This window comes from Tenrec ecaudatus, chromosome 1 (assembly GCF_050624435.1).
Source record: "Tenrec ecaudatus isolate mTenEca1 chromosome 1, mTenEca1.hap1, whole genome shotgun sequence".
Taxonomy (NCBI): domain Eukaryota; kingdom Metazoa; phylum Chordata; class Mammalia; order Afrosoricida; family Tenrecidae; genus Tenrec; species Tenrec ecaudatus.
In genome coordinates, this window is record NC_134530.1 from 86191878 (window position 1) to 86218835 (window position 26958).

General features: G+C 39.6%; 1 protein-coding gene across 1 annotated transcript in view; it reads left to right on the top strand.

Moving 5' to 3' along the window:
- The first annotated feature begins 314 nt into the window (after positions 1 to 314).
- Positions 315 to 26958, top strand: part of HOOK1 (hook microtubule tethering protein 1) — a 73136-nt gene continuing 46492 nt past the window's right edge. The window contains exons 1-2 of the mRNA XM_075556912.1: positions 315 to 450; positions 21977 to 22062. Of these exons, the coding sequence (XP_075413027.1) occupies positions 391 to 450; positions 21977 to 22062 (146 nt within the window). The 5' untranslated portion in view covers positions 315 to 390. The remainder of the gene's footprint in view (positions 451 to 21976; positions 22063 to 26958) is intronic.

The window sequence follows — 26958 nt, forward strand, 5'->3', positions numbered from 1 at the left end:
TAGTGCCTCTCACCCATCCCGCCCGGTCCCGCCGCTGCCGGTGCCTTCTTTGTGACAGGCGCGCGCGCAGGTCACTCCGCGCGGCGGGAGCGGGCGGAGCGGAGCGCAGCGGCGCCGAAGGCGGGGCTGGGGAGGGGGCGGGACGGGAGGGGCGGGGCTCAGGTGCGGCGCGGCGCGCGCGGCCGGGGCGGGGGAGGGGGCGGCGGCGAGGAGGGGGTGACGCCGCGACGTCGGCAGCGCGAGGTTTCGCGCGTGAGCGGCGGCGGGGTCGCTGGGCCTGGCGACCGAGCTTTCCTGGCGGGCGCGCAGGTCGTCGACGGCGGCTCCTGGCGGAGCGCGGGGAGGAGGAAGGTGTCAGTGTCAGCGGCGTAGTGGACGGCGGTCCCGACCATGGAGGAAACGCCGCCGCCGCTGCCCGAGCTGCCGCTGTGTGACAGCCTCATGATCTGGGTGAGTGGGGGCGCTGGTGGGGGGCGCGGGCCGCGACGCCGCGATAACGACCGGACCCCTCGCCCCGGCTCCGCGGGTGTTCCGTGGCTGTGGGGGCGGGAGGATGTCGGGGAGCTCGCCGAAAGGGGTGGGGGCGCCGCCGGCGGCTCCCGGAGGTTAGGACTAGGATTTCACTCCAAACAGCTGGACCGGAGACAGTCACCCCTTCCTTTTCTTTCCAGACCCCATTTGCTCCTCCCACCCCTCGCCCTAGACTTTCTGGGTCATGGACTCGCCTGCCATCTGCTTGCCACCGCACAGCAGACCCACTGCCGGGGAGCGACTCGCAGGGACGCTGGAGGGCAGAGTGGAACTGACCCTTAGGGCTGCTAAGGCTTGATCGCTTTGGGGATGCCAACTGCCACTCTTTCTCCCGCTGATGGGCTGGTGAGTTTGAACCACCAACCTTTCAGTTAGCTACAGCAGCAGGCTGCTTTACCCGCTGCGCTACCAGGAGCCCTTATCTGCTGAATCGCCCAAAAGGGACTGGCCTGTTGTGTAGAAGTGAAGACTTGCTTCCCTCCCCCACCTCCAACCACCTTGCTGTTCTACTTGGACACAGGTGGTTGAAAAGGAAGCTTTTTCTTTTTTTTTTCCCTTTCCCTTTCCCTTCTGTCACTGTATCTGTCCCAGCCTAAAGAATCCGGTTACGCTTCCGCGCGCTTCTTCCATGGAGAAAAAATACGTTGGATTTAAGAATTTGTTGTCCTTGTTTCTCAGTGGTGGGCCGTCCTTTCTAAATGGAGAGCATTTTCTTGAAAGGAGTCGGCCTTTTCATTTCCCCGTTGGGATTTCTATTAATTTGTGTCGGGTTTGGACGATACTAAGAATCTCTTCAGTACTGCAGTCCGAAGGATGAGGTCTCACTTCTTGGAGTTGGCTGGATGCGACCTCGCGTTCAGCTGTGGGCCTTGCCCATTTTGGAAGGATGGTGCGCCATGGTCCGCAGGTGAATGTGGTTGCCCAGGCCCAAACCAGTTGTTGAGTTGTGCGTAGGGCAGTGTGTGACAAATGGAATGTAATCAGACTGGATCGGCAGGTGGTAATTGGTTGTGCGTGATTCAAAAGAATGAGAAATTGAGGTTTGTGGATAGGTATGAAGTTGTTTGGAAAGCATAACTTAAAGCAGTGCTTACACTTTGGAGGTAAACAGCTTTTGTTTTTCCAATTTTCTGTTACTACAATTTTTTTATTGTAAATTAGGGAGTTACATTTCATTCAGATCATGGACTTGACTCTATTCGACAGTTTAAACTACTAATCACTATACTAGACTGTTAATGGGCGTTAGCGTGGGTGAAATGGAAATAGCTTTTGTTTTAAGTGGAATGTAAATATCTAGATTTTCAGAGTTAAAAGCAATTTAGCTAGCTGTTATCTGTGTTTTCATTTAAAATTAGGGAGTTAAGACTGCCATGAAATAAGGCAACATTACTTTTAATGATCTGTTTTGTTAAACCTAGAGACTAATTAAAGGGTGTATCTTAATCTATTACATTGTGGTTCTAAACATCATCTCACTGCCGTAGCAAACTTAGTCTTTATGAGGTCATAGGCTTACAAATGAGCTGATGGAGAAGCATATGATTTTCTTGAATTCTATTGCAACATTTAAATTTTTTATGTGACTTTCTTCTTTAAGATTGTATTCTTTGAGTTCCTACATGTGCTAGGCACTGAAAAAGACTAATATCAATATGAAATCACCACCTTTCCATGTTAGTCAAAATGATAGGCAGAAAAATGAACAATTACAATAGAAAGCAAAAGTTATTAAAAGTCGAAAACATTTTATAAGCCAACTGATGCTAGAGTACACTTGGCTGTTTGCTCTCAGTCCTCTCCCAAGCCACTGAGCCCTGTGGAGAAAATTGCCTCTGCAGATGCTGTTGTAGCCAAGCCCCACTCTCCCACGGTGCCCCACTCTATGATGAAGGGAACCTGCGTGGTTACTTCCACCTTCCCTTTAGCAAACCAGGAGCCTCGGTGGCGTTGGCCATGCTTAGTGGTTGGAAACCACTAGCTGCTGTGAGGATGAAAATGAAGCATTCTACTTGCTTAAACTCACAAGGTCAGTTCTACCCTAATAGGGTCATTATGCATCGGAATTGACCCAGTGACAGTGAGTTTTTGAGACTTCTTTGCAAAATGACTATTTCTTTCTCATATCTGGGTCAGACCCTAGACCCCATCTCCTTCACCTGCTTTAGAATTTTTCTCCATCCTTTATCCCTTTCCTGTATTTGCAAGTTTTTCTTCCTTCTACATATAAACAGCTAGAGCCCTGGGTTGTGCAGATGGCTAAGCTTTGGAACAGGTCCAGAATTTCTGAAAGGCCACAGTCTTGAGTACCTGCTAGAGCAGTACTACTCTGTGTGCAGAGTGTCCCTTAACTTGGAATCAGTTTGATAGCAACCAAGTACAACTGTATGCACAGCAACCCTAGAGGACAGACGAGAACTGCCCCTGTGGTTTTCAAGATTATGAATCTGTACAGGGAAAAGAGAGCCTCGATCTCCCAACGTGTGACTGTGGCTTCCAAACTGCCAACTTGGTGGCTGGTTGCCCACTGTGTAAACCACCATGAGTAGGGGTCAGCACTATGGAAGTTGTTGCTTTTTTAAACCACAACTGCAACATATAATTATGTTCAAATTGTGTGCATCTTAAATGAAAGAATGAAGAACCAGAAGACCCTCTACAGCCTTACTTTTATTTCCAGAGTCAGGTATTTTTCTCCTTTTTTGCACTCCCCTCTTGTACTTCTTCAACTGCCATTCATTCCTCCATTCACTGTTCTGAGCTTTGTTGTTGTTTCTCTAGGGCTCTCACATAGGTGCCAGTTTCACAAACCCATTAAGCATAACATTGTCTTTATTGTATTTGATGGTTCTTTCTTAAAATGATCTTGTGCCCGCATTTCTTATTGCATTTGCAATAATCCATTACATTGTTACTGTTACTTCAGTTCCTCACCTTTCTCCAAACTTAACTCCATGCCACACTTCTCTCTCACCCCAACCATACTGCATGCACTTTCTGGTTCTTGGCAAAGCCAGCCTGGTCTCTTCCTTAGCAGCCTTTAATTTAACCTGCACCATTAGAGTTCATTGGGTAGAGAATAGAGGGGTGCTGCCTAGATAATGAGGAAATGAGATTTATTTATTTTTGGTTAATAAATGAAATGCTTTAAAATGGACTGTGGTGATGGTTATGAATATAGTACAAACCATTTTACTGTCTACTTTACATGGGTCAGTTGCATGGTATGTGACTCCATAAAGTGTTTATTTGTTTTCCTTTAAAGATTAAAGGTAGCAGTGTTCCACAATGGGAGAATAGCTTGTGAGGATGAGAAGTGTGAAAGGAGTGTAAGGAGTTGGATGAACTGAAAACAGGCTGTGTAGAAGTATAGTGAGCAATGAGGGGGCACATTGCTAGGGGAGACAACTGATGTACATCAAACTTAATTGCAATAGAATGGGAGATCCTTCAAAGAGTGTTAAGTTTCCTTTTAAAAGGAATAATGTTAAGAAATAAAGGTTAAAGAACAATCTAAGTTTTTTTTAAGATTACTCTGACAGTAGTGTAAAGAATTAAGTAAAAGGGAACAAAGATAGAAATCCAGAGAACAGCTTGAGTTGGCATCCTGAGATGGTGCAAAGAAGATGGCTTAAAGAGATATCAGGGAGAATGTCTAATGCAGGGGCCCTCAAACGTTTAAAACAGGGGCCAGTTCACTGTCCCTCAGACCCGTTGGAGGGCCGGACTATAGTTAAAAAAACAAACAAACTATGAACAAATTCCTATGCACATTGCACATATGTTATTTTGAAGTAAAAAACCAAGCGGGTCAAAAACACCCGGCGGGCCGGATAAATGTCCTTGGCGGGCCGCATGTGGCCCACAGGCCGTAGTTTTGAGGTTGCCTGGTCTAAAGGATGTATGTGGTTAGAAGTGGATGAGAGGAATGTGTCTTGGACAAAACTTACTTTTCTGGCATAAATTAATGTGTTAGGCTGGGTAGACTAGACAAACAAATCTGTAGACATTCATTAGTAAGAGAGTTTTATATCAAATTGTACATTAAGAAAACATCCCAGCCCAATCCAGGTCCAGTTCACACATCTAAATTAGCCCATATGTCCAATACCAATTGATAAATTCTTATTCAGACTCACGCAACACATGCAATGACACCGGATGCAGAATGATCACAGGCTAGTGGTTGGAAAGTCTTGTGGATCCAGTGGCAGTGGAAGCATCTCAGCACTGGTAGGGGTCTCCATGTGGCTCCTTCAGCTCCAGGGCTCTAGCGTAGCTCCATGTGTCTTCTCAACAGGAATGTCTCGCAGGGAGTGAGTCTACTCAGACTCACACATTATGGTACCTCGGGCATGGGGTACTAGAGAAACAAATCATGAAGATGGAGAGTGGATGCTTGTTTGACTTCTGCCTCATGGTAGTTTTTCTTCTTTGGCTAGCCAGAAGTCAGATCTGTCCATGTGGTTTACTAGGTTGTTTTCAGGAAAGAATATGGGAAGTTACAGTTTTGATTATTTTATTTGGTTGTAGTCTGGTTATTGCTGTGTAAAATGGCAAAAATGAATGTGTCTATGAATTTGTTTCTCTAGTCAACCCGGACTAACAGTTACTGAGCTAAGACATCTTGCAGAGGAGCAAGTTTGAGGAGAAAATCACCAGTGCCACATACATAAACTTTTATTCTAATGAATTATAGTCTCCTATCTGTTGATTCTGTTTCTGTTCTGAGTCTTCTGTTTCTGTTCTGAGTCCAGCTTCTCCATTTAACTTTTGAAAACCAAACCACTGCTGTTGAGTTGACTTGAACTGCTAGTGACTCATTAGGACTGAGTAGAACTTCCCCATAGTACTTCCAAGGTGAACATCTTTGAGGAAGCAGATAGAAACTGTGGCCCAGCTGACCTCCCTGGTTAGTAGCAACTCTCCAGTTTACGCTTTGTTGTTGTTAGGTGACCCATGCGCAACAGAATGAAGCACTGTCCTCACAGTTGTTGTTTGAGCCTAGTGTTACAGCCACTATGTCAAGCCATCTCATCAAGGGTCCAGATTTATACTTTTACATGTAGGAAAGTACTCTCATTGGCTCTACCTCTTAATCTTCTCTCATATTGATCCCTCCTTTTTCTCATTGCTATTGACCTATGTCAGGCCTTCCTAGTCACTTATGTGGACTATTGCATTGTATAATAAATACAGTAGCCTCAATAGACTCCCTAGCTCTTTTTATAACCCGGGCTAGTGCAATCATCACACTGCAGCTGTAGTGATCTTAAATAAACATCTGCATATGTTATTCTCCTATGCACAATTATTTGGTAGTTTTCCAATGTTTCCCCCATGGTTCTAGCTCTTGTCTCATTTACGTCTTCTGTTTTTTCATCCACCTACCCTCATTAATGATTGAAAGCTTGTATACTCTCACACTTACTTCACTGACTTTTGTACCAGGCCAATACCGAACCTTCTGTAGCCCGGGGAGTACGATCAGATGCTTTGACCCCTCTATACAATTATACATGCGCTTCCTAAACACCTGGAATGCCATCCGCCCATCTTACTGACTAATAAACTCCTACACATCCTTCCAATCTCTGCCCACGTGATTCCTTGTGGAGCCTTCCCTTACTTTCCTAGGCAGACTTAGTCATCATCGTCCCTATGTTCAGACTATTAGACTTTTAAGATATTTTTTTTATCTTTGTAACCCTAGCATTTCTAAACAGGACCTAACTTGCATAAAGTATACAATAAAGATACATGCATGGAGGAGTACATAGAAAATTCTTAGCAGTCCTTTTGTTCTACTTTTTCCTTTTAATGAAATATAACATACAAACAAGTGTATAACATTTGTGCTTATATGACCTCCACCCATACCAAATTGGAGCATTTCTAGCTATTCCTCATGTAGTTTGTCTTCTCAGATTTTTGTTCAGCAACAGATAGATAAGTATGCTAAAAGGGTACGACCCAGGTGCACACCTTTCTTGATTTTAAACTTTGAAGTATTCCTTTATTTTGCTTAAATGACTTCCACTTGGTCTATGTATAGGTCCCATATGTGTATAATTAAAGTGTTCTAGAATTCCCATTCATATTGGTAGCCATAACTTGTTATGTTCTACATAGTTGAGTGCCTTTGTGTATAATCAATAAAATACAGGTAAGCATCTTTGTGTGGAGCCCTGGTGGCAAAGAGGGTTACCATGCTTTACACAACTAACTGCAAGGTCAGCAATACAAAACCACCAGCCTCTCTGCAGGAAAAAGATGAGGTGTTCTATTCCCATAAAGAGTTAGTCTTAGAAACCCACAAGGGCAGTTCTACCCTTCTGAATAGGAATCCACTTGATGGCAGTGAATTGGTTCTTTGAAGCATCTTTGTGGTATTATTCTTTGCTTTCAGCCAAGGTTCACCAGATATTAGCAATAGTAACCCTGTTGACACCCTCTTCCGAAATCAACTTGAATTTTTGGCAGTTATTTCTTGATATAGCCTGCTGCAACCATTTTTGAAAAATATTCAGAAAGAATTTCCTTCATGTTAATGATACTGTTCAATAATTTTTGCATGTGTTTGATCATGTTTACTTGGAATGAACACAGATAAGGATCTCTTCCAAGTCTGTTGGCCAGGTAGCTGTCTTCAAAATTTCTTGGCCTAGGCAAGTAAGATGCTTCCAGAATTGCATCTGTTTGAAATATCTCACTTGGAACTCTGCCAATCCATAGATACTTGTTTCCAAGACAATCTTAACAGGAGCAGATCGCCTCATCATTCTCCTAAGGAGCTTTTGGTGGGTTTTAAGTGCTGACTTTTCAGGAGCTACCCAATAACGTGGCACTCACTCTGCGTCTATAGTTCCTTATGTTTAGCTTAGTAAATGAATACTGCCAGTTTTCCTGAATGGGATTTTGCTCTTCTTTAATGTATTGGTTGCATAATAGTGTGCTGTTTAAATGTTTCCATACATTTGTATATTTTCCAATTTTTCTTTATTTCTCATTTTAGTCCACTGCAATCAGTATCTTTAAGTTTGAGACTTAATTGGTTTTCTAGCACCTGGTCTGATCTAGAGATTGTACCCCCAAACACTGAAGAAGAATTGACAGTGTGCTGTCTGTATATGTCTGTTAGATGTGGTTGGCTTATATTATTGTTTAAATCCTCTTTCCTCAGCCTAGCTGTTCTACCCATTGTTGAAAGTCATCTTGAACTATTATTGTGGGACGATTTCTTTGAATTATCTCAGTGTTTGGGACTTCAAACATATGAGCAGGTTTCAAAAGCTTGTGTAAAAATCCCACTATCTTTCAACTCCATTTTTCTATGAACTTTTAAAATAAAATTCCCATTATTTTTTACAGTAATTCCATTTTCCACAAACTTTTTTATTCCCCATATGGTGTGTAATTGTTCTGTCTTCTAGGGGAATTGACCGTTTTATTATTTTTGTAGTGCTGTTTTTTGTCTCTTGTAACACATTTTGACTGAAAGTCTCTTATGTCTGATAATAATCTAGCTATTGCAGCTCTTGTGGTTGCTGTTTGTATGGGATGACTTGTCCCTCCTCTTACTTTCAACTTCTTTGTATTTGTGGATGTAAGTTATTTATCATGTAGATAGCTTATAGATAGATATTACTTGTTGAGGTTTATGTGTTTTTGGTTTTTATCCATTCTGCCATGTTTTACATTTTGGAGAATTTAGCTCATTTATATTTAACCTCCCTGGTGGTAATCATGAGTGTGGCTCGGGGTAAATGTGAACTGTCAGAAGCGGTAACCCCGAGCCACACTCAGGATTACACTGCAGCGAAGTCCCATAAGGAACCTCAAATTACAGTGACACAGTCCATGGGTTAGGTGTCTAACAGGTAGTGTAGCTTGCAAATTGAGGCACAGAACAAGCAAGGCAGCCACACACTGGTCTAATGATCAAAGGGCAAGAGACAAGAAAGGTGAGGCTCGCTGAGCCATTTATCTCTTTGCCCTTCAATTAACAAAAGTACTGACATAATTAGACCGCCAGTGAGGTTAAAGGACAGGCATATCTCAAGTACAGGCATATTGCAAGTTTGGTTCCAGGTCATCCTAATAAAGTGATTATCATAATATAGCCAGTCTATGTTATGGTTGTTGTTATTGTTTCACAGTGTATATAAAAATTATGTTTCCACTGTACTGTAGCTTTAATTGTACAATAGCATTATGAAAAGCAAGACATATTTTGAGAATTACAATATGGTATTTAATAATTCCCCAAACTATGACAAAACATGATATGAGCACATACTACTGTTAAAATGATGCCAGTAGATTGCCTTGATGTAGAATTGCCACAAACCTCCCAATAAAAATAATTGTAATATGTGCAAAGCATAATAAAGTGAAGCACAGTGAAATGAAGTCTGCTTGTTATTATCCATAAGGAGGTACTCTCATCATTTTGCTCTGTATTTCTCTCTGTCTTATACTTTGCCCTGACTTCCTTCAGAGCCACCATCTCTTGTGCTTACTTGATTCTTTGTAGTGAACCTTCTCAGTTCCCTTCTCTTTTTTGGTGAGTCTCTGTCTTCGTTATTTTCTTTGTGGTTATGTTGGGATTATGTCTAATATCTAAAATTAATAATAACATAGTTTGTTGATACTAGTTTAACTTTAATAACATACAAGTCCATTGATAAAGCACATCTTAACCCTTATTTTTTTATCTATTCTGAATTTCTATGTGCCAAATAACATTTATAGTCTTTTTATGCATTTGCCCTTTTAAATCATGTAGGACATAAACATTGGCATTAGAAACTAAAAGCACTATAGTATTACCCTTATATTTGTCCATGCAATTTCTTTTACTGGAGATCTTTTTTTTCTTCATATATTAAGTTACACTGTAGTGTGCTTTCGCTTCAATCTGAAGAATTCTCTTTAGTATTACTTGTCAGGCATATAAGTTATTAAAACTTCCTCAGCTTTTATCTTTGCTCTGATTTTTTTCTTTTACTTTTAGAATTGTTTATTTTGTTGTTTTTTAGACTATATACACAGTGAAGCATATACCAGTTCATGTTTCACCCTGACTACATTCTTCAGCTGGTGTAGTCATTCCCACCCGCCTTCCTGAATTGTTTCTCCCCAGAAACAGAAATCCACCAAACCCTAAGGCTTCTCTCCAGTCTTGTGAGTTGCTGTTGCCAGTTTGGTCCTGTGTCAATACTGCTTTTAAACAAACCTATTGCTATGGAGTCTTTGTCAACTCATAGCGATGCTACAGGCAACATAGAGCTGACCCTGTGGGTTTCCAAAACTGTCACTCTTTATTGAGTAGAAAGCCCTGTCTTTCTCCTGGGAACAGCAGGTCGTTTTGAACTGCTGACCTTGCGGATTGCAGTAGTAGTTTTGTTGGATATAGAGTTTTTTGTTGACTGCTTCTGGCCTCCTAAATTTCTAGGGAGAGGTTACTGCTTAATCTTACAGAGGATCCCTTGTGTGTGACGATTCCGTTCTCTTACTACTTTCATGATTCTGTGCCTTTGGTTTTCAAGGACTTGATTGTAAGGTGTCTTGGATTGATCGTATTTAGAGTTTGTAAAGCTTCTTAGATGTGCAGAATCATGCCATTCCTCCTTCACATATCCTCTATTCTTCTCTTTTGCTCTTCTCCTTACAGAACTCTCATAAATTGCATGTTGCTCCTATTGGCTGTGATTGACAAGTCACTTATGGTATGTTTACTTTTCATCTTTCTTTTTCCTTCTGGCTCCTCAGACTTGTTACTTTCAATGTCTTATTTTTTAATTTGCTGAATTCTTTCTTCTGCCAGTTAAAATTTGCTATTATTCTCCTGTAGTAAAGTTTTATTTGTTAAAATTTTAAGCTCCAGTAATTATATGATTCCTTTGTATAATTTCATTCTCTTTATTCATGCTCTCATTTTTATCCACATAGAATTTTCTGATTTTCCTTACTTATGTGGCCTTATTAACTTTTAACTCTTATAGTTTTTAAAAGTTTTTTTGTTATTGTTGTTTTTAAGTGTGTTAGTTTGTCCATAGGAGCCCAGGTGATATACTAAATTACCTTTTGGACTGCTCACTCACTGCAAGGTCTACAGTTCAATTCTACCAGTTACTGTACCAGAGAAAGAGGAGGCGTAAAGTCTTGGCAACCACAAAGAGTTAAAGTCTTGGAAACCTACAAGGACTGTTCTGCCTTGCCCTACAGCAGGGTGTCAAACAATTAAAACTCGGGCCATTGGTGCAACAGGCAAGACTCACGTGGGCCACATCAGATTTACAAATTTTGTTAAATTTATTTTGAAGTGAAGATTCAGGAATATGGATAGGATAATTAAAACATAATTGCTTTTTTTAAACATTTATTTAATGTATTTATAAAACTAAAATTATTCTTTTTTACCCAAAACTTGCCAACGCTTTCCTCCTACTAGTTTTCACTTACCTCTTATGTTGTGACCGGAAAATATAACAAGGTAACTAATAAAAACACAAAATGTTGGGCAGCTGACAAACATGCACAATCGTAATGGCTTCCCTCTAAAAATGTTAACTAGCGCTGCCGCTAGGTATGATTCCTAACAGCACAACCCAGAGCACTCTTTCTAACCTTTTCGCTATTGGGATCTGTTTACATTATGTGACACTGAGCGTGGCAGACATATCGCTTCCAAAAGTTGCCGGAACTGAGTCAGTGCGTTTATACACGTCCACAGGCTCCCAGGAGAGGCAGTGGGCTACGTTTATGCTTGTCTTCAGTAGTTAAAGGGTTAACTAGGGAATTGTGAGTACAGTATCGCCTTGATCTCCCCTAAGCGCTATTTTCTTTATAACAATTGTTTCTATTTTCCTTTTTTTTCCAGAGCATCATTGGCCACAAAAAATCACCTCAGGGGTGCATGCGGCCCACGACCCGCCAGTTTGACACCCCGGCCCTATAGCATTGATTCTCAACCTTCCTAATGCTTTGACCCTTTAATGCAGTTCCTCATGTTGTGTTTCGTTGCTACTTCATAACTGTAATTCTGCTACTGTTATGAATCGGGCAACCCCTATGAAAGGGTTGTTTGACCCCCAAAGGGATCATAACCCACAGGATGAGAACCCATGCCCTATAGGGTTACTGTGAGTTGAAATCTACTCAATGACAGTGAGTTTGTTTTTTGGAGTTTACCCATTATCTGGCTTACATAGGGATATTTGTGACTTCATTGCTCTGAATGGGACTTTATTGTTTTTTATTATATTATGTTAGACAGGATTCTCTAGAGAAACAAAATCAAGACACTAATGATTTTATGTTTATATAAAACAAGAAATAAACAGTTACTTCATCTATAAAGCAGTCCAGATGGCTCAGTGCAACTCACTCCCATGAGACAGTTTTGAGACACTGGCAGTCCATCAAGTCTTGAGGGCCACCAGGTAGTCCTCTGTAGAGCAATTCAGGCTGTCAGGCCACAGGCAGCAAACAGCAAGGCAGGTCACCAGCAGTCAGCTAGATGACAGGGTCCAACAGTCCCCAGCTCAAGCGATGTATACTCCAGTAGCGTGGCAAAGCAGGTCTTGAAGAAACCTCAAGCAACAGCGACACAGTCCACAGGTTAGGTGTCCCACAGGCAATGTAGCTTGCAAATTGAGGCACAGAACAAGCTAAGGCAGCTGCACACTGATCTGATCATCAAAGAGCAAGAGACAAGAAAGGCGAGGCTCACAGAGCCATTTATCTCTCCACCCTTCAATTAATTCCACGTGTGTTCATTGGCCATGTTGGCACAATAAATTTACCTATCACATATATGCATTGTGATTTTTATTGAAACTGGAAATTTTGGATGTTAAAATGTTAGCGATGAAACTCAGATTCTTACCCTTTCCAGTGTGGATTTTACTTTCTTTTTCATTGAAGACTGTAATAATTTGTCTGCTGCTCAGTGACACTCCCACCCCTAATTAATTTTGCAAAGACTTCCCTCCTATTCAGGCATGCTCACTGAGGATTCTGTTAAGCAACTTATGCCCAGTTATTGTTACTAGAGATTTTCTTGTACTCCCGGAAGAAAACAAGAGCAAAAACATCTCTACTAGTGTTTGCATATTGGCTTAGTGCCCGTGCTCTCTTTTCTCACCTAGGCAGGCTTGCAGTGTACTTAGGGATTGCTTGGGGTAAGGTGTATTCTTCTTAGTTATTCTATGCAGGCCCTTTGGCCTGGGGATGCTTGTGACTGTCTCAGTTCCCGCTCTCCTTGCTTCTTTTGAAAGCCTTACTTTCTGGAAGAAACTCACTTCAACTTCTCCTTTCTTAGGTGTCCATTGTATGCTCCACTACGACTCTTTAGCTAAGGTACACACTCTTCTTTTTATTTTTTAAATACTTTTATTGGGGGCGCTTACATCTCTTAACACAACGTGTCCGTTCCTCCAGTGTGTCAAATACATTTGCATATATGCCGCCATCATCATTTTCAAAGCATTCTCTTCCCACTTGAGCCCCTGATATCAGCTTCCTATTTCTTCCCCCTCCCTCCCCTGCCCTCCCTCCCTCATGAACCCTTGATAAGTTATAGATTATTTTTTGCATATGTTACATCGTCCTCCATTGCCCCTCACCCTCTTTTCCGTTATTCGCTCCCCTGGGAGGGGGTTCTAGTTTGATCCTTGTGATCAGTTCCCCCTTTCTCCCTGCACCCTTCCCTAATCCTCCTGGTATCTCTACTCTCCTTGTTGGCTCTGTGGGGTTTATCCATCCTGGATTCCCTGTGCTTTAGGCTCTTTTTTTGGTATCGTTTTATTAGGGGCTCTTATAACTCTTATCACAATCCATACATAGATCAGTTGTGTAAAGCACATTTGTACATTCATTGCCCTCATTATTCTCAAAACATTTACTCGCCACTTAAGCCCTTGGCATCAGGTCCTCATTTTTCCCCTCCCTCCCTGCTCCCCCATCCCTCATAAACCCTTGATAATTTATAAATTATTATTTTGTGATATCTTGACCTGTCCGATGTCTCCCTTCACCCACTTTTCTGTTGTCCATCCCCCAGGGAGGAGGTCACATGTAGATCCTTGTAATCGGTTCCCCCTTTCCAACCTACCTTCCCTCTACTACCCTCCCAGTCTCACCACTCACACCACTGGTACTGAAGGGATCATCTACCCTGGATTCCCTGTTTTCAATTCCTATCTGTACCAGTTTACATCCTTTGGTCTAGGCTCTTATCTATAGCAGTGTGCATGCTCTGGTCTAATCCGATTTGTAAGGTAGAATTGAGATCATGATAGTGGGGTGAAGGAAGCACCAAAGAACTAGAGGAAAGTTATTTGTTTCATCGGTGCTATAATACACCCTGACTGTCTCACCTCTTCCCTGTGACCCCTCTGTGAGGGATGTCCAATTTGCCTACAGATGGGCATTGGGTCTCTACTCCATGCTCCCCTTCCCCCCATTCACCTTGGATATGATTTTGTTCTGGGTCTTAGATGCCATCGACACCTCATGATCACCCAGGCTGGTGTGTATCGTCCATGTGGGCTTTGTTGCTTCTCAGCTAGATGGCTGCTTGTTTATCTTCAAGCCTTTAAGACCCCAGATGCTATATCTTTTGATAGCTGGGCACCATCATCTTTCTTTACCACACTTGCCCATGTACCCATTTTGTCTTCAGTGATCCTATAGGGAAGGTGAGCATCACAGAATGCCGGGTTGTTAGAACAAAGTGTTCTTGTGTTAAGGGAATACTTGAGTTGAGGCCCAATGTCCAACTGCAACCTTAATTCTTAACATATAGATATGAGTACATAGTTCTATTCCCCTCTCATTATATATGTATATATTACATATGTACCGAGATGAAAACCCCAAGGAATACCAAAAATAGACTTGGGAGACAGAGTGTAGCACCCTATCATATTCGACTGGAAAACACTCCTAAAGGTCAACAAACAGACCTTGAATTATTTATAGGCTTTTCCATTTTTTGTCAGTGGCTTTCGTTTTGTTATTTCTTTTTTTGCTGCTGTTACTGTTTTGTTGGGTTTGACTTCCTTTGTTGTTTTATTTGGCTTTGCCTGGTTTTTGCATTTATTAATGTATCTGCATGTCTATCTAGATAAGATAGGTGGGGTAAATAATTCGGAGATGAAAAGAATGGGACTAGTGGTTAAGGAGAAATGGGAGAGGGGGTGGGGGGAACCAACCCAGGGCCAGGGGAACAAGTGAACTAAAATCCATGGAAGGAAGGTCGGAAGATGCCTAGTGGAGTTCAATCAAAAGCAACATTAGCAGCGAGGAATTACTAAACCCGAGTGAAGGCTGAACATGGTGGTGGGACAAGGGGGAAGTAAAAAAGAAACAGGAAAGAACCAGGGGCAAGGGACATTTATAGTTACACACTCTTCTAACATTGCCCATGCCTCACCCCATGAAACAAACCTATGTGGACAGACCAAACTGAAGAAGCACTTCACTTCACGCTACAGGCAGCTCCCAGACATACCAGAACACACAGAAGTCTGCTATGAAATTCTGAAATTCTAATTTACTACAGAGTCAGAGATAGGCTCCTCACTGAAAACACATTCCACCACTGCCTCAAGATGACTGAGCTGCTGTGCTGGGCGGGACTGATGTAGGCAGTAGAAAACTAAAGCTTTTCTACTGTTTAAAAGTCACCTTTTCTGGATTCACGAAGTTCATTTGGTTGCTGTAACCCTCCACCTATTTTCAAAGTTGATAAAAAGACTCAACCAATTTCTGGTTGTTTTACTTAATCTGAAAGGGGGCTAATTAGAGAATCTTCCAGGAAGTCCTGGTCAGTCTTTTTAAGTTTAGTTTTTCTTGTGCATGAATAGTATTTCAGTTCAGTTCGTACCTTGGATTTTGCTACAGAATCATCATGTTGAACTAGCACTGATTAAAGTGTGTGGCTGCTAACCATAATAAGGTTGGTGGTTTGAATCCACTAGCCAGTCCACTGAAGAAAGATGTGACAAACTGCTTTTTATAAGGAGTGTATCCTTGGAAAGCCTACAATTCAATCCTGTTCTACAAGTATCAGTGGATGTCTGTGAGTCAGAGTCAATTTTTGGTGGTAATGCATTTGGTTTTAGGATGTTGTTGTTGTTATTAGGTGCTGTCCAGTCGGTTCTAAACCATAGTGAGCTTATGCACAACAGGGTGGACTACTGCCTGTCCTGCACCACACTCACAGTCGCTCCCATGCCTGCGTCCATGGATACAGCCACGATATCAATCCATCTCCTTGAAGGCCTTCCTCTTTTTTCTTGTCCCATTTTATTGTCAGGTTCCATGAGGTCAGTCCCCACACATCGCAACCCTAAACAAAACAGAATGAAGCACTGCCTTGTCCTGTGCCATCCTCATAATTGTTCCTGTGCTTGAGCCCATTGTTGGAGCTACTGTCTTTTCTGTCAGTTTATCATATCATGGTGCCTTGTGTGTTGCAGCATTGGTCCAAAGGTAAAGTTCAGAAAGGTTCGGATAGAAGAGAGAATGGAAACAGGTTACCTAGGAAGAAGTGGGATAATTGATGTAACATCTATGACTGGAGATTGCAGTCAATGGGATTAAAAAACTGTGTATAAATTGTTAATAATTGTTAGTGGTAAAACTGATCTGTTCTGTAAACCTTCAGCCAATTCACAAAAAAGTTAAAAAAAACAAATAAGCATGTCCTATAACCTAGGAATTCTTTCAGTCACAAAATCATTTATATTTGATGTAGTTTAATAGCTGAAACCATCCTTATTTCTCAGTCAGTCATTAGTCTTTCTGACTCTTGGGTCAAAAGGGGCTCCCATTGCTATTCAAAACAGACTGGGGGCGTCACTCTGCCTTATCACTCTTCAGTGAATCGTCATCACCCATAGCAATGACTTTCAAAAATTGGTGGGCATTTTCTGATTTACTATGTCTGGAAGTTCTGATACATAATGTTCCTAGTTTCTGACTCCTAAATCAATAATGTGTTAATTTTTAAGTTCATCCCACATACTAGACATTGAATATGTTGTGATAGCATATTTATTTGGCTTTCCTAACTATCCTGTGAGATATAAATGTAGATGGTAACCATCAATGATAAATTTGGTTCAACTATCTTTTAATGGCCCTTGTCTCTCTCTTCAACTGATGATCTCCTACTCCCTCCCAATCCCTCTTTGAACTGAAATACCCAACTGCATGTTCCTATAAAATGCCATCTCTTTTCACATATCTGTGCTTTTGTCCTGTTCTTCATTTCTGAACCTATTTTCCATTTCTTCATTTACAAATGATGCTACTCATTCTGTTAAGGTGTTCCATTTAGAAATAATGCCTCCTAAATTAAGGTGACCAGATTTTAACATTGGTAAAGCGGGACACCATTGAATGGGGCGGGGGGTTGGGGGAGGGTGGTTCTTGATGAAAAATTTGGTCTATATGGAGCAACAAAAATTTTCGTAGAATGCAAAATAGTATTGTAATATATATTTTAATTGCAACATAAGTACAATTTACAAATATACATTAAAATTATGTATAGTATTATTTGGCATATTTCTCATTTGAATGAATATTTTTATTAGTAGATTATTAGTAGATTGCTGTTGTTTAAACGATCATAAAATTTTCACTAGAATTTGTTAAATTACATTTCACACACAAAATGACTTTCAAAGTCTCAACACTTAATTGTGATTTTTCTGATGTCCACACTTTATTTACCGGAGAGAAAACGCCTTCAGTCGCAGCACTAGTTCCTAGTGAGGACAGAGTGTTCCACAATTTTTAGTTCATTACTCTATGGAACATGGTTTGTTTCAAAATGATGAAATATTTCTAACCATTTGTTCTCTATTGTGGTTTTTGCTGATGCCCAAGATTTAACCTTTTCCTTATCAATATGTTTTATTAATAATGATACTTAATTAAAAAGATCATTTTTGGAAAAATTACTATATGGGAAATTTTGAGTAATATGATCGAATGATTTTTACACATCATTCCAATTAAGTTCTTATTTTAATGTAACCCCATGAAAATGTTCAATATCATTGTAATGTACTGTTCACTCTTCTAAGTAATCTATGCAGTTACTATAGAACTTTTTAACGTGATTCATGATAGCTGCACGATTTATTGCACCTTGTTCTTCTAGCTGACTTATACTATTATGAATAGTTAATGGAAGAATATTATTTTCTAATCGCTCTTGAAACTGAAATTTTAAGTTATTAGCTTCATTTGCTACTTCGAACAGGAAATTTTATCACCTTCAATAAGTTTTATAGCACTTTGAAAAAGAGCTGCTTGATTGTGTACAAACTCTAGTCAAATTTTTGAAGATTCTTTTATAAAAAAACTCTTCTAAAATTCTAGGACATTTATCCTGTGATTAAAAAATAGGATTTCAAAGGATCGTATATTTTCAAAATTCTTTTGACAGCTGGCAAAAGAGCTTACCAGCGCATTTTACTGTATCCAACTATTTTCTCATATCCGACTTCCCCAGTTTCACAAAATTCTTTATGCATTTCAACACACACAGTGTATATATACAAATAAGAATATATTTTAATAACAATATTTTCCACATCTACGGGAAACAAATCAGCAGCTGTTTGAATGGCATTATGTATTATGTGTGCTGCACAACCAACACCAATAATGTTTTGATTAAGGTTTTTTAATTTATAAAACATATTATTTGTACCTCTTCTCGCTTTTCCTCCAAAATTTGCGTTCCTGTTGTCTGCACAATATGCAATCATTTTATGTTTAAATTTTCCCCAAAAAATATTAATAATGGACTGAGAATTATTTCAGAAGTTTCGCTGAGCACAGAGCGAAATTTAAAATTCTAATTTTTATTCCAGTTTCTGAATAAAAAAATCTAATAGTGTTTGGAAATAACTTTATATCCTTATGATTAGATGCGTCAGAATATATGGATAGAAAATTAATTTTTTCTAGATTTTTGTTTAATTCTGAAAGTGCATATGGGGAAAGCATATTACACACAATTGCCTCAGATTTTGTTCTAGCACAGGCAGATATTTTGTTGAATTACTTTTTGACAATATGTGATGTATAGTCCATAGGTCTGAAGGAATGATTGGGTTAATAGCATGAAAAGACATAAGACATAAGTTTTTCTGCTAATGCTAATTTCTTTTCTTCGTCTCCATAACTTGTTTTCCAAAAAAATTCCTGTATTTTGGAGGAAGATGCAGCAGTATTTAAATATCTTTCAAGTTTCTGTGTCTCCAAGTGCTTTGAAATATCATTCTTCCCGCTGTGAGAAATAGAAAATTCAACATTACATTTCTCACATTTTACCATGTAATCTCTTTTGGTTTTTTTAATAAAAAGGAAATTCACTTCTTAGATCTTCATTGAATTTGCATCCTCTTTTCATACTCATTATGTTAAAAATCTAAAAAAAAATTTAAAATTAAATGATAAATTATTATATACATATTGCTTAAAAACACAGCAAGTAGGTACATAATTACATGAATATATTTATTGTTAGTTTATAAATTAAATTAATTTGATTGCTATAAAGTAACTATATTTTAAAAATATTATAAAATAAAATTATTTTAATTTTAATCCTATATTTCTTTCTAAATAATAACAATACTAACTTGTATTATTTTTTCTCTGAATTTGCCGTAACGTAAGTCATAAGTGTCACTTTTAAGGCCGGCGCTTTTGGCCACCACTATAAAATATAAATAATACGAGTACTCTCTGCTAAATTCAAGAAAATGTATGTATTTATGAAATAAATAAGTTACTTACCTAAATTACCTGAATCGCTGATTTGTTGACATCACTTGTTTAACTAGCACTAGCACGCAGTACGATGTGTATCGTCTGAGAGACAGTCACAAAATGCTTTTGTCGTTGCCAATGCCAAAAAAAGTCATTGCTCATTAAGTCCAAACAATGGTGGTCGAATTCTAACAACTGATCAACAATGCTAACTTTGATAAGCAGTTCTCGATAATCAGCTCTCAACAATTATTTGTTATTATTAAAGTTTAACATATAAAATTAACAAAAATAATATAAAACTCATATCCTGGTGAAATAGCCACATGCCAGCTGAAAACCATGTATTTCCTTCCCGTTCTCCCGCCGTTCCCTAGCTTGTGCATTCTTTCCAAAAATTGGGACTTTTTTAAAACGCCCCAGGACAAGGGACAAATTGTTAAAAATCAGGACAGCTGGTCACCTTGTCCTAAATACAAAGTTCTAATTAGGTTTCTTGACACTCATATTTTTCAGAACATATTGTGCATAATAATATCATTTGACTTAATACTGTCAAGAAATGAGCATACCTCTTTACCTCCTCCTTTGCACTTAACTTCTGAAGTTCCTTAAGTGTAGAAACTAGATTGATTTTCTTTTCTAATCTCATCCTAACCGACAGTGTCATATAAAATAGAAGCTCAGTAATGAATCTCTGTGTACTTTGAAAATTACCATGGCTCAACTAAGTCCATGTGGAAGAAGCATACCAGCATGTGTGATTCAAGAATTATAAATAATAAAACCCAAATCTGAAGGAGATAATAGTGTCAGAGTTTAAATTGTGAACACCTGGTTTTCAGAAGTTTATGGATGACAGTGGAACCCCCAAATCCATTTGCAGGGTGCTCACATGAATTTAAGTCTCCTGTGAATCTCTTCTGTCTATAGTTGAGAGATGTGAATACCCTTGTTATTAGAAAGAGCATTGTAAAATCATTAAAGCAGGCATAGATTAAAAGGTAGCATCTTATCATTTAAGCCCCCTTTTGACTCATTTAAAAGTTGTCTCAGTTAAAAAAAAAATAGTGAGGGCAAATCCATGTGGATGAAGCCTCGGTGAACTCTGACCATAGACCAGGGCGGTGAGCAGCCTTGCTATCATGCAGAGTGCATTGAAAAGGGACTATTGCAGATGCAGTAAAGGTTAAAGTTAATACCTTATCATTTTATTTCTCTTTTAAATTTGGTCTACTTTAATATTTTCTGCTTTCTTTTCGCTTGGGGTTTTCCTGTTTTATTTTGTTATGGTTAGTTTTTTAAAAATGATTTTGTGTATATGAAATCAAACGTAGGTAAATCTATAGAGATAGTAACTGGATTAATGGGTTCATGGTGGTCTGGCAGGGAAGGTTGGGGGCGGTGGGTGATGGGGAGCTGGTAAAGATGAATGCAAGCATAAAGAAAATGTTCTAAAGGGTGGTGATTGTGCAGTTCTTAATGTAAGTGGATTACAGCAATGTGTGTTTAAGAATTATATATCAAAACTGTTTAAAATGAAGAAAAGTTACCATGGCTACTTTTAGTTTGTCTATTTCATTTTTCCATGTTTGGTTAAAACCGTAAAGAAATATTAATAAAATCTCAATGCAAAGAACTCTTAAGAGTGAGGTGTAGGAGATTTAATCAAACACTTTACTTTCTGCTCTGATTTTTAATTTTTCGAATCATATATATCAGTAATGGGAAGCATTTTGAATTAAATAAAACTTGTATTGAGATAATGTTGAATTTGATGCAATTAGTGAGAAACCTATGTCCCGAGGGGTTTTTGCTGGAGGGGTTGGAGAGACTCACCCAGCTATATAGGCAGCACAGAGTAAAAAGTAAGTTAGAAGCTTCCCACCACATCCCAGAGGCAGAAACAATATAGCCCCTCACCCACAAAAGGTTTAAGGTGGTTAGTTAAGTGATAAGTAAAGGACTTATAACTAGATATTGAAGAAGAACATATGTGGGAAAAGAGAATCATAACTTAAAGACCCCACAGTCAATTTTAGGTTTTCTCTACTTTAGTTCTGTTGTAATTCACATGAAAAGTATTTATTTATCTTATATTTGCTTTTTTTACTTGTAAATGATGAGATTGTCTTACGTATCTTTTTGATATGTACATGAATGTATAGCCATTGTAGTTTTAGGTTTCAGTAATGTCTAAAGCTGGACAATGAATAAAGACCAAAGAATAATTCATAATGCATATAAATTATGGTTTTAGAGAAGAAAATGGAATATACCAATGACTGCTAGAAAAACAAACCAGTCTGTCGTGGGAGAGGGGCAGCCAGAATTGCTCTGTAAAGCGGGCTTGGGAGACTTCATTTCACATGCGTTGACTGTATTGCCAGGAGGAACAGTCTCTTGTAAAGTGAAAGGCCAGTGAGAACGAGGAAGACCCTCAATGAAATGAATTTAATAAATGACTAAAAACGATGGTTTCAAACACAGCAACAATTGTGAGGATGGCACAAGGCTAAGTAGCGTTACATTCTGTTGCAAATAAGGTCACTGTAAGTCAGAGTCAACTTCATGGCACCTGACACCAGCACTGCGTAGGTATGAAGTAGCAATAAGATCCTATGCTTTGTCATTCCAGCTGCAGTCATTCAATACCACGGCACCTTGTCAGGATGTAAAACAGCTGACTAACGGAGTCGCAATGGCGCACGTTCTTCATCAGATGTGAGTATTGGTCCTGCCTTTCCGAAAAAGAATTGTAAGCCCAGTATGAAAATCTAAAAGGAGGAAAGTCTAGGTGTGTATTCTAAAGGTTACTGAAACCATTTTATATTCTCAGTAATGAAAGACGTGGTATCAATACATTTTGGAACTATGGAAAAACGTTTACCTATTTCTCCTTTCTCATAGAGATGCATTTTATTAAGTATTCAAGATTTTTAATTTTGGGGGAATTTATGTTTAAGCTGTTCAGCCCCTGTTCATGAAATCAGAGCGACCAATGAAATGAATGCTTTAATAACTTAGAATATTTATATCAGCCATTCTTGGCCATTTTAGGGTGTTAGTGCATGGAGATTGTTTTTTTAGAGGTTGTTGACGCATAAACTCAAGAAGAGTGGATTTGCACAATATATTAGCGTTACAATTTAATACACTCTTGGATTATTATTAGTAAATAATAAAATCACTTGTGAGTGACATTAGAAGTCAACTAGAGTAGAAGCTGAGAGATCTAATCTAACAAAGTGACTAGATCTCTTTCATATAATATTAAATGTACCTAAATTCATTGTTTGACAACTATTGTACAAGATAAACAATATTTTATATGAATTTACTTTCATAATATTTATTCTAGGAGACCATAATCCTATCTCTGTTTCACATTGTTATTGTCAAAGAGTGTTTATTATTATAAGGTAATGGCCATTGTCATGTAAAAGTTTGAGGTGATTCATATTGAGAACTATGTTGTTGAGTTAGCAAAAATTCATTACCACTTGTAGAAAGACAATATAAAATGTCAATCCTAACTTCTTGAAATGTTCAAAATTATCAAATTTTACAGTTAAATAAGTTTAACACTCTAAGAAACCAACTTAAACCTTACATTTTTGGAGTATTATTAAAAATATGCCTATTTCCCTGCTTTCTTAAATAATACTTGTTAAATAGTTTATTTATACCTGTGTAGTTGTTGTTTTATTTTATCCTGGACAAGCATTCTGAACATGAATCTTTCTTGAGGATTTGGGACAGGCATCACTCTTTTGCCTTTAGATGTGCCCTGACTTCTCAAATAAGCATGTTATGTGGGCACTAGTGTGGGTGTAGCTACACTGTGGGTGGTATGGGTGGGAGGGTGGTGTGCCGCCCATTACTCATTCCCACAGTGCCATCCACGGGTGTCCCTTGTGTGCAGTGTGGTGGGCTTTAAGTGGCTTTGAGTCACAAATTAGTAGAAAAGCCCAGCTTTTACCGTGGTACAATGCATGTGGTTCTCTGATCTCCTGTACAATGTATTGCATCGTGCCCGAGATTTTGAATGCTACTTGTCTACACACTGCCATTGATTGGATTCCAACTCAGAGTGCCTGCGTAGGCCAGTAGACTGCTGCTTCGGGTTTCTAGGCTGCTCCACTCTCGTCCACTGAGCGGCCATGGAGTTCAGAGCTCTGTGCCGCAAGGGCACGTTTTACTATTCATTGCTTTGGATGGAGGCTCTTAGTCGCATGTCAAGTCACATCTAAGTTGTTATTGAAGGGAAACTCTTTTAAAACGTTAAAATTTACCAGAGACAGATAAGCTGCTATCAGATCTAAGAGTGGGATTCCCAAGCTGTCTCAGACAGAGGGAATCATGGAGTGACTGACAGGGCTTCACAGGTCCTGAATACATGCAGTATGCTTCTCTTTGTCAAATGTATGTAGCTGTTGTTAATAAACAAGAGCATTGTTTTAAACCAGCTCTTGAATGTGTTGTAGTCTTTATTAAGTTTCTTAATTAGTAGATTCTGAAAATATCATTATGTGGACGCAAAACCTTTTGACATTTAAGAGAGTCTTCCTACTCAAGTCTCTCAGTGATGAAAGATGAGAACTCTACGAAGACCTCTGGCTATGATGATTACAGCCGTGGAAAACAGAGGAGAGAACTGTCTAAGTGTTAAAAACTAGTTATGCCTGTTTGCTTTTCTTTGATGAAATGATTGCAGGTTGTAAACTTGGTATATTAGTACCTATTGTTATTTAGTTCTTGGTGGGGGCACTATAATTATAATTATGAACAGTATGTATCCTGACTTCCTCCATAGATGAAATATTTGTTTACTTTGTGTACCAGATAACTTCTGTTTATTTAATTATCTTGTCTATATTCCCCAAACTTGTGTTCTTTGTCAACTGCAGCAATTGAAATCTAGTGTCTTAAATCTCTTCTGATTGGTTATTTTTGGGGGCTTTTTTAAAAAACATTTTATTAGGGGCTCATACAACTCTTATCACAATCCATACATATACATACATCAATTGTATAAAGCACATCTGTACAGTCTTTGCCCTAATCATTTTTTTCTCCTCTTTTCTTTTTTTACATTTCATTAGGGGCTCATACATCTCCCATCACAATCCACAAGGGGCTTTTAATAAAACTGAAAAAGAAGCCAGGTGTGCATGTTCTATGTACGGATCATAGTTTGTATTGAGCACAGAAGGCCTTTTGATTAGTCAAGAAAAATAGTCTCTGGATGCCGATTGAAGCAACATAATTTTGATGTTATTAATTACAGAAACCCAAACCTATTGCTACTGAGTACATTCTAACTTATAGCAAGCCTATAGTAAGAAAAACAAAAAGTTGTTGCCATAGAGTTGATTCCAATTCATAGCAGCCTGGTTAAGACCCACTTGAACTGCCCCACTGGTTTTAAAGGCTGAAATGCTTTACAGAAGAAACCTCCACCTTTTTCTCCTGCAGAGTGGCCGAAGGGTTCCAGCTGCCAGTGTTGGAGTTAGCAGTTGAGTGTTTACCTACTGTGCCTTCCGGGCTCCTTACAGTAACCAAGACATACTGTTATTTGAATTTGGTTGGTAAATGGTGGCAGACAAATATCACCAGTGGAATAAAAAAAAAAGTAATCATGCAGTGATTCTTACTTAGCTTTCTTAGAAAATAATTGGAACATAATTTGCTTCATTAATGCCATGTCCTGTTCTTATTTGATGTCTCTTGGGTTTCATTAAGGTCTGGGAAATGTAAGCAATAGAAGCTACTTATTGTTGTGAATGAAGAGTCCGGTTAAGGTGTGTAAATACGGCCGTGCACAAAGGAAAATACTTTGCCCAAGGAGATCTTGCATTGGATATGAAGTTTAATAGTAGGATATATTACATGTCATTGTACTTGTTGAGGGAAGATGGACTATTTTATAAGATCAAAAAAACCCTGAAAAATATATGTTATGGAGAATTTAGAAAGAATTTCTCAGTACTAAGTTGATTTGACATGGAAAGGATCAGGTTGAATGAATAAAGAAAGAAAACTAGACTAGAGCATCTATAGATTGATTTTCTAAAAATGACTAATTATAGTTTAGAATCATACTGCAAATCTTAGCATCCATAGAAGATATAACTTTTGTTTGGACTTTTTATTATTTACCCTGATATAAAAATAAATTTTTTATTAGTTTTGACTCTCTAAATTAATCATTCAAGTAACTGTGTAAATACAAGTGTATCAGATATACATTTAGCTAAATTGGTTTTGTAATTATAGCTGTCATCTGGGAAAGGTAGAGAAAATTTAGCATTGATTTGCTCAAAAGGAAGTACACGTGTGTGATGTATAATGTCCATTTGGGCCAATGCTCACCAGTCTACACACCCATGGCCCCATAAGGGTTGTCTGTGTTGTTCCAGCAGCCAGGAGGGATTTACTGGGGGCACTGGGTATGTAGAACTGGGTGGTTATGCTGGAAGTGGGGCAGGCAGAATCCCTTCCTCTTGGAGCATTAATGTAGTAAGCTACCCCTTCCTGGCTCTGCCCAGCTGCCCATCCCAATCCAGGTAGTATATCCCCCAAGTGAGCTTCGAGTTTTGGCAAGGCCTTATTGCAGACTCTGCAGGTGAAGCACTTCTCATCCATGTGGGTCCATAGGTGCCTGCAGAAGGCCTTGACATACTTGGGTTACTTGTAGAACTTCCAGGTGCTGTACCTCACACCCTTCACTCAAGGTTTTTCACTCGTATGGATGTGTTGGTTCGTAAGCAGCAAGTTGTATGTGGAGCTCTTCTTTCAAATCTCATCATGAGGGGATTTCTGCCTCACAGGCCACCGTGTTTGTCCTAAAGCCTTTGCCCAGGTTAAAGTCCCACTACCCAGCATTAGTCCCCAGTGCTGCCTGCAGCAGGAGCAACATACATACCTGGCATGCCTGGTGTGCCTGGTTGTTTGCCCCTGAGGGCTCCAGTTGTCCTCAGACTTGGGTCTTCAGGGCAAGGTTCTCAGCAGGCTCTTTTAGCATCCCTGAGTCCTGGCCCACCCCCTACCTCTCATACAGCAGTTTCGGGGAGGTGATAGTGCCTTCTCAGCTCAACTCAGAAGTGGAGGTATTTCTACTTTGAACTTCCTGGATGTCTTGAGGATTCAGGCCCTATAGCTCCTCCTCTGGCTGTGACTGGGAGTGCACACCAGGGCTGGATTAAGGGCAGGAAGTCATGTTTGGTGATTGTGGAGGTAAAGCAGGTGATGGTAAGCCCTAGGAGGCATCCTCAATGAATGATGAGATCCTTATAGGGGACAGGACAGTAATAGAGTTGACACTGTCCACAGAGCCTCCTGAAAGTGTGCCCACCTAGGACACCCATTCTAAGAGTGGAGCCCCTTCAGCTTACAGAGTGCAGACCTGTAGGTTCCAGCACTTGCCATTGCAAAAGGGTGATGGGGATCACCGGCCCTTCCTCACCTCTTCCCAGCGGGTAGTGCTCTCTGCCCATGTAAAGGGGCATAGTTGCAGCCAACATAGCTGGAAAGAGTTGCTGTGGCCCGGGTTCAGAAACATGGTTCCACAGAAGCCGTGTGACTTCATGTGATTTAAACATGCAGGAACACCTTAAT